This window comes from Alosa sapidissima, chromosome 4 (genome assembly GCF_018492685.1).
Source record: "Alosa sapidissima isolate fAloSap1 chromosome 4, fAloSap1.pri, whole genome shotgun sequence".
NCBI lineage: Eukaryota > Metazoa > Chordata > Actinopteri > Clupeiformes > Clupeidae > Alosa > Alosa sapidissima.
The window spans coordinates 29,100,157-29,112,807 of record NC_055960.1 but is presented as its reverse complement, the minus strand read 5'-3'; the positions used below and the strand labels follow the sequence as shown (position 1 = coordinate 29,112,807).

General features: G+C 41.4%; 1 protein-coding gene across 10 annotated transcripts in view; it reads left to right on the top strand.

Annotated features, from left to right (window-relative positions):
* Positions 1–2,564: 2,564 nt before the first annotated feature.
* The window catches only part of wnk2 (WNK lysine deficient protein kinase 2), a 41,278-nt gene continuing 31,191 nt past the window's right edge, over positions 2,565–12,651 (top strand). For 5 of the 10 annotated variants that reach the window (XM_042088235.1, XM_042088238.1, XM_042088234.1 and 2 more), the window contains exon 1: positions 5,737–7,416. In XM_042088235.1, coding sequence (XP_041944169.1) covers positions 6,751–7,416 — 666 coding nt within the window. In that variant the 5' untranslated portion in view covers positions 5,737–6,750. Of the gene's footprint in view, positions 2,624–5,717; positions 7,417–12,651 lie in introns of those variants that run through there. The other 5 variants (XM_042088239.1, XM_042088237.1, XM_042088236.1 and 2 more) reach the window with 2 other exon arrangements.

Genomic DNA, 12,651 nt, shown 5'->3' with positions numbered 1-12,651 from the left:
AGGGCCCTTGTAAAGTCTCGAAAAAATATTTTATTTTTCCTGAATATTTCTATTTCCAAATTAAATGGCTTTTTGAATTGAAGACGAAATGTAAAGTTAATTTGTGAAGTGTACTTGCTGAATAACTTGGTTGATTGACTGAATTTTGTATATAAAAACTAGTGAAGACTGTCTAAGGTCATACTCACCACTTGCTAAAGCGCAAAATGGTTTATTCCACCTCCAGGACTGTAGACTATTCACTTTTTTGTTGTTGTCAAATTGATGAAGATGTTCTTTTAAGTTGCTTGTGTTTTGTCTATTTGCAAGTGTTCTGTCGATTTACATGTGTTGTCATAAATTGCAGGTTGTTTGCACCCGTCGGCCAGCATACTGACTTGCCCTGATGAGAATGGCCCTTGTAAGTCACTTTCTGTAGCAGTGGACTAGTCCAGCCTATTTACACACAAATAAGAAGGCTGTGGTTTTATGTTTACTTTCATTTGCATTTGTGAATGTGGTCACATTGTCACATAGTTGTAAGTTAGAGGACTTAGAGGAATAGTGACAAGATATACAGTCTCTTACACACACACACGCGCACGCACGCATGCACACACACACACACACACACACACACACACACACACACACACACACACACACACACACACACACATAGAAAGGCTGCGGTTCTGTGATTGCTTTCATTTTGTGCACATAGTCTATGCATGTAGTCACGTAGGTCTGACATCTAGTTTCATGTTTCTATAGCTTCCTCTCAAGGGTTTTCAGCTTTGGGTGTATTTCAATTCTTCTGCCCTCAGTAGATGTCATGCTGAGGTGAGTTTAACAGGTGTCACTTTTACATTATTCAAAGCTGCTAGCCTTTGCTCAGCAGTTACTCTATTAATGTTGTCTTTATCTATGTGAAGAGATCAAACTAAACCTGCTTAAAATCGTGTTATAAAAAATGTGTAATACCAGTGTAGGTTTTTATTGGCTGTATGCTATAAACAATGAATATTATATATTTTAAGTAGGGCTGTCAAAATAACTGATTAATTTCGATTAATTAATTTGAGAAAAAATAACTGATTAAAAAAATTAGTGCAGATTAATCGATTCCGTATGACCTTTGACCCCGAGTCGTTCTAGTCAGTAAAAAGTAGACTGTAAAATAAAGGAGAGAGAAGAAAATGTGCTGCCTGGATCATTGATTGGAACATTTACTTTTAAAAAATGGCCTGATGGTGTTGATAAAAATAAAGTGTTGAAAATAAAGTCCTCTGCAATGTCTGCAGCAAGGAATTTGCATATCACCGGAGTTCATCAACTCTATAGTCGCACATCAATGCAAAGAAATAAGTGTTGACATTGAGGGGAGTGTTAATTTATTTTCATTGTGTCCCCTAGGTTATATCTGTGCCCTGAAATGCCTTGTATGTGAAAAAAAAACTTCTTCCCGAAGCACTGTTGAATTTATTTCCTCAGCATATTAGGTCATATCATAGATTATTATGGCCATTATTTGAACAGTGAAAATAATAATAAAAGAGTTTTTGAACTTTAATGTCACTAATGCTGATTATTCAATGATTCATTTGAATTTAAATATTTAAAATACTTTCACAGCAAAAATTATATATGTGATTAATTTAGATGAATTAATCACAGAGTATGTAATTAATTAGATTATTTTTTTTAATCGATTGACAGCCCTAATTTTAAGTCTCAATTTATCAAATGCCCCCAGACCCCCTAGCATTTTAGGGGGCCCAGATTTTCTAACAGCGGCCACATTTTCTAACAGCGCCCCTGAAGATGATCAAGTCAATGCTTTATTGCCAGTGCGATGGAACATCGCCTGGAGTTTGGTTTAGTGCTTAGGCTCATACAGTACAGAGAGACAAAACATACAGTAAGACAACATACACAGCACAAGACATCTATGCAGAGGACAGAATAAAATGCAAATGGATAAAATACAGGAGGGTTTGGAGCCCTATAGTTAAATAAACTACTTACACAATAAAACAAAATAAAAAACATAAATAAAACAAAGCAGTGGTGGTAGTACCTTAAAACCGACTCAGAGGAGGACGTAACCAGGTACTGTGCAGATCAGATACTCTGGGATGATGGGTTTTGAGGGCTCTTGCTGTCTGGGGATATGTACTATTGGTGAATCGTGAAGTTCTGGCTGTGATGCTTTTAAACCTTTTCCCTGAAGGAAGAGGGGTGAATAGGGCATTGGCAGGATGGGAGGAGTCCCTGACTATTTTCCCTCCCATTTTAAGCAGTCGGGTGTTATATATGTCCTTGATGTCAGGGGGTCCTGCCCTAAGATTTTTGAAGCTGTTCTGACAACCCTATTTAGCGCCCTCTTGTCGTCGGCTGAGCAGTTACCAAACCAGACTGTGACAGAGAATGTGAGAACACTCTATCACAGCTCTGTATAAGTCCCTCATCCCAGCCTTAGACACCTTGAATTTCCTCAGTTGGTGAAGGAAGAACAGACGCTGGTGAGCCTTCTTCACAATGTGTTTTACAGTAAGGTCCCATTTGAGGTTGGAGGAGATGGTGGTACCCAGGAACTTGAAACTGTTCACCCACTCTACGGCTTGGTCAGTGATGATCAGAGGTGAAAGCCTGTTTCTATTTTTACGGAAGTCTACTACCATTTCCTTGGATTTGGAGATGTTGAAACTTAAGTTACAGTGCACCATTCTCCCAGTAAGAATACCTCTACTCTGTAGGCGGATGATGATGATGATGATATAATATTACTTTTTTTATTTCTTTTTTAATCTGGTCTATAAACAGACCAAATCAGACCTAGCATAGCCAATTATCAGACAGATTTTTTTTATTATGGGGAAAATTAGAATGAGTGATACCTTTGCTTTGGTCCAAGCCAGATAGCAGAGGTGGAAAAAGTACGAAAATATTGTACTCAAGTAAAAGTACCAATACCTTGATGAAATATTACTCAAGTACAAGTTAAAATACCGATCTGAAAATGTACTTAAGTAAAAGTAAAAAGTAGTTCATTTAAAATGTACTTTAAGTAAAAGTTACTTAGTTACTTTTTTTTTTTGGGGGGGGGGGGGGGGGGTGGGTACCAGAACAACCAGTTTTACCAGAGACTTTCTAATGAGGAGATACAGCACTCAAAAAATCCTCCATAGTAATGCATGGGGTTAGTCAGTTGTCTACAAATATCACAACCCTTTCGCGGCAAAACGTTGACATGTGAATACATTGAGCCAATCATGTGGTGTGTTGTAAAATACATTGAGCCAATCATGTGGTGTGCTGTGAAGACATCGTGCCAATCATCTGTTGTGATTTCGCTGCTGGAGCAAGATTGGTGTCGTCAAGCCTTACGCACACGCATTTCTGCCGAAATAGATGCACGATAAGTGCCCAAAAAGTGTTGCAATATGGCCGCCGAGAGGAGGTACTTGCCTGAAAAGGACTTTGGTCCTAGCTCGAGTTGCTGCAGCCAGCAGCTAAGGCAGCCACATTCATGCTCCATATTCAGTTTTGTTCATACCGACAGTACTCGGTGATGTTGAGAAATGGAGATCTATGTGAAAAATCACCGGAGTTCTCCTTTAAGAGCAGTAGTTGATTAAAGTTAGTTGCACTCATCCTTGCGTCGCTTTTCAGTGAACAGTAATCCAGCACAACTGAAAAACCCCTCACAGGCAGCTGAGGCAGGCAGGCCAATGTTGAGTTGCAGAGAGTTTTTTTTATATTTGGAAACGAGCAGAAGGTTCAGCAGATTAAAGGGTGTCAAACTGGGGGGGAGAGTGGGAAGTATAGGGCCCCAATGGAGGAGAGGGCCCTTGAAAAGTGGAATACGGGGGGTACAACATTTTCACCAGGCATTAGTAATAACTCAGGTAATCCACACATAAAAAATCCAAACAACTCCATAAGTAGAGTCATGTGTAATGAAGTGGAATAACACAGGGAAAAAGTATTGAACAAGCTAAGAAAAAGCACGGAAGGCAAGGAAGGCAAGGAAATGGAAGGAACGAGCTGGAATCTGTAAGTAGTTAGAGTAGTTATCCTTTCTATCTGTGCAAATAAGCTTGGTTAGTATAGTGTATATTGTAGTATATATATATATATATATTTTTTTTTTTTTTTTTTTTCCCCCAGTAATTAGCTTAAACTTCCAGTGAGTCTATTCGAAATTTTCACCACACATTATATTAACACACATATAAAAAATCCAAACATAAGAGTTATGTGTATTAAAGTGGAATGACACAGGAAAAAAGTATTGAACGTGCACTGAAATTTCTTCAATACTTTGTGGAAAAGCCTTTGTTTGTAAGGCTTTTTTTGTAATATATATATATATCCACCATATATTTATTTTACCTGAATATTTTAACTTCATAAATGTCAAAATGAATGTCAGACGAAATTTAAAGTTTGACTGACTGGATTTTGTATACAAAACATAGTGAAAACTGTCTAAGGTCACTCTCACTCTCCCTTGCTAAAGAGCTAAATGGTTTAGTCCGCCTGCACGATTCATAAGGTAGTCTATCTTTTGTTTATTTAGTTGAGCATGCTAGTGGACCGCTAATTGTTGTGCTGCTGGTCCAATGTTTTCTCCAAGAAAGCCAAGTCAGGTTACTAAAAAGAGAGACATCAAAATGAGGGGAAACAACTGCTAATAAACTTCTTTCCAAAGAAAGGTGAGCACGAACGTCAAAACACGAAATCCTATGGTGTTTGCTTGAATATCTCCGCTATCATTAGTGCTAAAACGAACTGAGACAACCTATTGAAATAGTGGAAAATACACTTTCATAGGTTAGGCTACACATGTAATCTGATGCATCTCGTGATCCAGCTCCATCTCCATCACTTTCAGAAAGACTGCATGGCGCCAGCTTGATTCATGTCCTGTTGTAGGCTACATGCTGATCATTATCACTAGGCTAGTGGTTTAGGGCGCGATTTTTTCTCTCCCTTTCTGTTTTCTTTAGTCTTAACTTTTTTTTTTTACTCAAGTAACGGATGGGATTTTTTATGTAGCGAATACTTCACTCAAAATGTAATCAAGTAAAATTTAAAATACCGATTTTATAAACTACTTAAAAAATACAAAATACACAGAAAAACTACTCAATACAGTAATGGGTGAGTAAATGTATTTCGTTACTTTCCACCTCTGCCAGATAGTTAGATGACATGACAAAAATACACTACAGTGAGCTGTAGTCTGATAAGACTATATTAATCAGTCAGCTTTACAAATTAATATAATTATTTAGATAACACAGAACAGGTGTTCTCCCAATGGTAATGATGAAAATAGGAAACGTTCAAACTCCTGAATAAGCGCAGGAATAGGTTTAAATGGTGCTATGAAGCCTGATGTCCAGTAGAGGGAGCAGTAGTTCATCCAGAAGGAAGGGTAAAACAGCACCGTCATGTATCATTCATCTGTCCTATACAGAGCATATGCCTTGAAATATTTAACACCCACGTGAACACAATCTCTATAATTATTTTATGTAGCGGACATGTCGTTGGAAATTGTTAAATATGCTATATGACTTTTGCTTAATCAAAATTTGCCAATATTGTAACTGTCATTTTTTAGTCTTATTTCCTCTGAAGAGTACCATCATAGGCTCTTTGATTAAATGACAACCAATCATCTCCCCGTTACCTTTCCCCTGACGCTACACTTCTGTCCTGTGCAGGGATGTCCTGCACGTTGATGCGCGTCCTTCAGCAGCCTTGGCGTCACGCAGGAGCTGGGCGGGACGCTGCGTGTGGTGTGGTCCGTGACGACCCCAGGCTCAGAGGATGAAGGTGCCACTGAAACCTGCGCCTTTATTGGATGCATATTGTTGCTAGGGGCGTGGGGCCTGGTGTTAAAAAGACAACGATAGCAGGACCGTGTGTCATCGTTAGGATTTAGCATATCAACAGAAGAAGTCTTTCTATTTCTAGCAGGGTAGCCTAGTGTCAGAATCGGCAACGGTTTATATTCACCGGGAGAAGCATTGCCGCAGTGAGTGAATAATCTTATCCACGCTTCAGCACCAAACCTCGGATATCAGCCAGATGTACTTGTCTACACAAAGGTTGTGCCTAAGTTTCTGCGATGCGGATTTAGGTGACTGTACGGTAAATAATGATGTTAGGAATTCTGAATTCTTTTGACATTACTAGGTTTATATGAATGCGAGTCGTGTTAGCAACTGAGATTATGTCGGGTCACAGCTGCGCACTTGATAGTTTTATGACGAGCTGTCTGAGGGATTAATGAGCGACGTAACCACCTCTGTCAACTACAATTGTGATAGTGGCAAAGCTAGCCCATGCACGGGAATGGAGGGAAGAGACGGCATTTCTTTGGATGTTTACAAAAATGAAATGTCAAGTATAGGCCTGTCACTTGGACTAGAGGTTGGTAAAATATACCAAAATGTCATTTTAAGATGCTGGCGCAACAGTACTGCGAGGTCATATTAGCTAGCTGTGTGGAATTGTAGGCCAATTGGAAGGAGATGAACGTCGCCCGTCGTTTTTGTCGCTGATGCTGCTTTGGAATGAAAAACACAGCAGGTTAATTGATGTGAATTTGCTGACAGGATAGCCTGCAAATGAAGCCAAACTGCGTCAGAGCAAACGGACATAGCAGGTATCCTCCATTCTTCCGGCTCAGGACGAACCATGATAAAAGCAGTCATTGAGTGTCATAGATAAGTATTTAAAAATTCACATGAGATGGATTCAGGGCCAGGGTCCGGCTCGGAGCCGCCTCTAGGATGCGCATTCTCCTCTGTTCCCAACCTAGACTCTGACATGAACTCGCGCTCTGTTTACGTGAACGGTGATGATTGCAAAGTCAACATGGACCCTGGCGCAGCGCTACGAGTACAGGGGGCAAGTGATCCCAGTGCGTATCCCTTATCGGATTACCATGGACTGGTCCGCCAGAGGTTCATACGGAGGAGTTTGTGGTTCTCCGAATCAGAGGATCAAGCCTTTGATGCGTCAGAATGTGATACCAGCAGTCCGATCGTCAGCGTTCACTTACGCACCATTGTGGATAGGACTAGAGTTGCACGCGTTGGCTTTCATGAAAGCTCGAGCACCGAAAGTCAGGTTGGACAGAGAGGCAGCGCTACAGAAAGTACCAGTGCGGAGGATGATAAAGACAAGGCTCCAGCGGAGCAAAAGACGGAAACTGCATCCCCAGAACAGCTCAGAACCACTGGGAAAGCGGGAAGCGATGAAAATGAGGAGGAAGCCGAGATGAAAGCCGTCTCTACATCACCTGGCGGAAGGTTTCTCAAGTTTGACATAGAGCTGGGACGGGGTTCCTTTAAAACTGTTTACAAGGGCCTAGACACAGAAACATGGGTTGAAGTGGCGTGGTGTGAACTTCAGGTAAGTAACTCTTTTGTAATAGCCTGCTAATCATTAAAAGAACCTATTTGTACAATCATAATGCTCAGGAGTGGAAATCACAAAGTGTCTCACAATATGAAACTAGCTTGAGACGTTGCCCACCACAATGATGTGGTATTACAGTTTAGTGCTCCTGTGAGGCTCACTACATTGCCAGAAAATTATCTACAATATATCATAGTAACTGTGTAACTGAAGAACAACATTTCTAAAAAGGCAAAAAGCGAAAATGATATTCAGCATCACATTGCAACTTCACCAACCTACTATGTAAAGTTATTGTAGGCTACAATTTATAACCTTGAAGCTATCTTATTACGAAGTTTGTAAGATGTCTGAGCTGCTTTTATCCTCAATGTGGATTTGTCCAATCTATTTAAACATGTGAATCAGGCAGGAATATTTACATTACATTTACATGTATTCATTTGGCAGACAACAAGAGAGTAACATCCAAATATCATACAGCAATTTCTGTGCTTAGTTTGTTGGCTTCCAGGTTTCTACTCAGACATAATTCAACTCTGATCAGTTCAAATACATCCGGAATGTGCCACTTAGGTTTGATCAATTATTTATGTGTGTGTGTGTGTGTGTGTGTGTGTGTGTGTGTGTGTCTGAGGCCTCCTAATGAAACAAGCATGCACCACAGTCTCTGCAGTGACAGTTCTTCAGTTACCCTTCAGAGGAGATGAGATCACATCACATGAAAGGTCTCTGAAACCCGAGTCCACCAAATTCAAGCTTAAGGAGAGTAGAACTAAAAGATGGAGCCATTGCATCAGATTTCTTTTTGTGTGCTTGATGCTGCTGATTTCCTCGCCTGACCCAATGTGTTCCCCTGAGGGTCTGGGCCACCAGGATCAGATCAGGACAGTGGTCGAGCCAATAAGACTCAGCATCCCAAACACCACTCACAGTCGCCGACCAATCAGACGCTGCTCTTACAGATGAGATGGGGGAGCAGTGTGGCTTCTGTCCAACCGTGTCTGAGAGCTGAGGGTATTTTTACTTCAGGATGCGGAGACGAGCAGCATGGTTTGTGTCCATCAAGCTGCGATCTGTTCACTCAAAAACACAAACATCTGCATTATGGCTCATCTGTAGTATCCATGACAACCCCAATGACATGCCAGAAAAGCAGTACTAAGCTGATATTATTTGTATTTTTGTCAGGTCTATTGAAGAAGAATTCCAGTCATTTTTCACATAGATATCCGTTTCTGGAGGTCACTGAGTACTGTCTTTAAAAAATGATATCTAGCTGAGTTGCTGCAGCCAACAGCTAGAGCAACAAGGCAGCTACAGTGCCACACTCTGGGGGCATCTTTAAAATCATGGTGAAAAATCGCCTATTTTCCTTTAAGGAAGGAATCATCAACCGGACATGAGCTTTAGTACCATGCCTCCACCAGGATATTACCGGTGACATTTGCAGAGGACAGTTGCTGAGCGAAACTTTCCAAACTAGTTGTCTGGCTCCACACAGGAAGTATGCCGGTTGTTCCTATATGCAATAGCTATTACATGCTGGTTATACCAAGGAGACCCTTATTGGTCAGGGCTCTCTCACTCTCAGTTGTTTTTTATGAGGAGTTTGGTTGAGCATCAGATATGACCTTATAACTGGGAAAGAATTATAGCCTCGCCCTTTTCAGGGGTTCCAGGTTAGGGCAGGGTAAAGCAGAGGAGTGAGCCATGCATCTTAGCCGAGGCAGGGTTGTTGCTGTTGCACTCTGGCTTGGTGTTGTTCCAGCATTCCCTAGAGAAATGTGCAGGGTGTGTGGCTCATGCTTAGTGTGGCTAAAGGAGGGGGAGGGGTACCGGTGCCGCTGTCCATGCAATAGTGTTTTCACAGCATGATAAATATCTACACTTTAATTTTGATAAATGTGGCAATTACATTCCCTTGTACCCATACCCGGTTAAAGTGGTATATGACTAAGATGACTAGATGTAGTTTATCATCAGTGCAGTCTGTGTTGCCATATGTTCCAGTGCTAATTGAATGTAGCCTAGGAGAGTAGAGGAAACTAAATGATATTAGGTTACAACATACATCCCGTTGAGAACACAGGGCTTACATCTGGAAATCTCACAACCTAAGAGTCTTGCTATGTGTATGTATGAAGAAAGATATTGAGGAAGTAGCTATGTTTTTAATCAAGCATGGGCATGAAGCAGGATTTGATATGGTTAATGAATATCGGTTTCTCATTTAATAATTCAGCAGGCAGAATGTGAGGTCCTTATTTCAGGATAATTTCAACCAGTTGTGACACTTGTGCAGCTGACTGAGGTGTTTTGGATACAACACAAAGAGCTGATGGTGTACTTTCTGAGTCCAAAGACCACTCCCGTTTTTGCCGATCAGAGGTTGGGTGGCCTCAACAGCATTCAGGGCTCGTAATGAGTGGCACACCTTCCAGTATGCAGGACTGGAATAGAAAAGCACTGGAGTGACCATTCAATAAGGACACTGGTCTGCATCTGTGTCTGGTCTGTGACACTAATCTGCATCTGTGTCTGGTTTGTGACACTGGTCTGGTCTGTTACTCTGGTCTGTGTCTGGTCTGTGACACTGGTCTGGTCTGTGCCTGTGGTGAATGCCGTCCAGAATAGTCATAAAAGTGATCATTGTTTTTCAAGGAATGAAAATTCATCTTCATAGTGCACACTCAAATCTTGTTCAGGGAATGAATGTTGCAAATGAAAGCAACAATACAAAGAGTTTATCAAACAGCACTTGATAAAGCTTAATGCAGGACAGTACTGTCAATCAGTTTGGGCTTTTGTGATAGACATCAAGGAAATCATAGTCTAGACTTCAGATTAAAGACAGCGTGTCCACAGAGATAATCAAGAATCACTAAGCACCTCCAATAAAAATATCCAGAACCTGGACTAAAAATAAAGTATACATACTGTAGCAGAATTCAAAACAGTAGATATAAATTCTACGTAAACATCAGTAATGTCAGTTGAAAAGGCAAGGTCACAGGATTTCTGAGGCTGTAAACTGGGGGTGATCTTTAGATTCTGGGATTAGGGTGGAGGCTGCAGTTTTTTGAGTGGGGGAGGAGTGCTGGTGTCAGAACTGATGGAGCACCTGACGCCCAGGCTGCCTGTCCCTTGTCCCCAGGGAGGTCTCTGCCGGTGTGAGATCAGGGCCCTCCCCATTTGGCCCAGAGAGGAAGTGTGCCACTGAGTGGGAGAAGGGCTCCAGATGTCGAACAGATTCCTCAGTACACCTTATTTCACTCTTTCATATTCGATTTCTATCTATCACACACAGAGACAAAGGGAAACAGTTATAGTCATTGTCTCACAGTTTTAGCATTATACATTAGATATTATGAATAGATAATGTGGGGACTGGAAACGTGATTTGTTTGAGTCATGGTGTAAAATGCTTTGTGATGGGAAAATACTGTGTCATATAATGGGAAATTATGTACTAATGTAATAATTATTTGCTTATGTACTTTACTTTGGTAAGAAGCTGAGACAGTCATTCACAGAATCAGTTTCGGTGTGCTATTTTGTCATACTGTGAATTTATTATAATTTTTTGGGGGGGTCTTATTTGAATTTCATTTGCACAGATGCCAGATGGTTTGTTTCTGTTCTGCTTCACACTGCATCCAGAGATAGAGTGGCTCCTGAGTCTGTGTACTCCTCTTGTCGTGTAAATGCGGTTGCTAACGGCTTCCTCGCCGCGCGCTCAGCTTCCACCCCCTCCTCCCTCCTGGAGCCCTACAGTACGGATCCACAGCCTCCTCGCGCCTCTGAAATGGAGGTGATGATGAAGTCAGTCTGATGACTCGGCAATACCGGTTTCTATGTAGACAAGGCCTTGTCCTTTGGTGTGTGTGTGTGTGTGTGTGTGTGTGTGTGGAGGGGTTGGGGGGGGTGGAGAATGGGAACTGCACAAGGCTCAACACCCTGCTCGTGGTTTGTAATGTAACTGTGCACACCTCAGCAGTGTATTGAGAGACATGCAACAGATAGATTTATGCAGAAATCTCTGAGAACCCAACATATATAAATTGTGTGGTAAATCAGGCTTCTAAATGAGAATGTGGCTTCTTCATGATCTGCGGCAGTTGTCTGTGATGGTGGATCTGAGCTGGGTGTGAATGATTGCACTCTACATCCTCTGTGTAGGTCTGTCTGGGCGGGGTGGGGTAGGGTGGAGGGACTGCTGACGCAGCCTCCTAAATCTGCAACGAGAAGCGCGCGAGAGAGAAAGAAGGAGAGAGAAAGAAAGAGAGGGAGGGAGGGAGAGAGAGAAAGAGAGGGAGGGAGAGACGAGCACGTGCACACACTCACAGATGCTCCCCGGGAGAGTTGGGGTTGTTTAAGGATAAGGCTGGCTCAGTTTCTTCTTGCTATTGACTGGATGCTGCTTGTCCTCATGTTACACTGGTCTCCTTTAGAATGGAAGCGTGGATAAGGATTACAGTAAAAAAGGGAAATCCTAGTCTGACAGATTACAGACGCCGATTACAGACGCCGGGCCTCCCACCCGGCTCCGTCCGTCCACCCTGTCAGTATGGACGCTGTGCTGCGCTGAGCTAATGAATGCACCAGTCTCCATGGTTGCTGCTGCAGCTCCTGGCGTCCCTCAGACTTTTTTGCGTTATTTGGCTAGAGGCCTGTTCCCTGGGCACGGTGATGCTCCTCTGAAACAGTCGCAGTGGGCTGAAAAGGGAGGGAGAATTATCTGTGCAGAGGCTGCACCTCCATCACCACTATGTGGATACTGTTTTTAGAATTGATTTAGATTAAGTGTTAGTTAGTATAATTTGTATTTTTGTAATTTGTATTTTAGTATATTTTTATATATTGTATTTAAGTTTAGTTAGTATAATTTGTATTTTAGTATATTTAGCATATTCTTTATCTTCTACTGTCCTTATTGCTTAGTTGTGTTTTTATATTATATACTTTAATTACTCTTTCTGCTGTTAAAGAATGTGTTTGTGTTGTATGTATGCTGCTGAGACATTGAATTTCCCCTGGGGATCAATAAAGTATCTATCTATCTATCTATCTATCTATCTATCTATCTATCTACCTCCACCCTGTGCCAGTGAATGATTGTCAAATTGCACTGAGACAAAGGATCAGATATCTTTAAGAAAGCCTATGAGTTTGATCTTAAGATAGGTAGATGGAAGACTTTACACATCTGTAGCGTATTTTATTTTG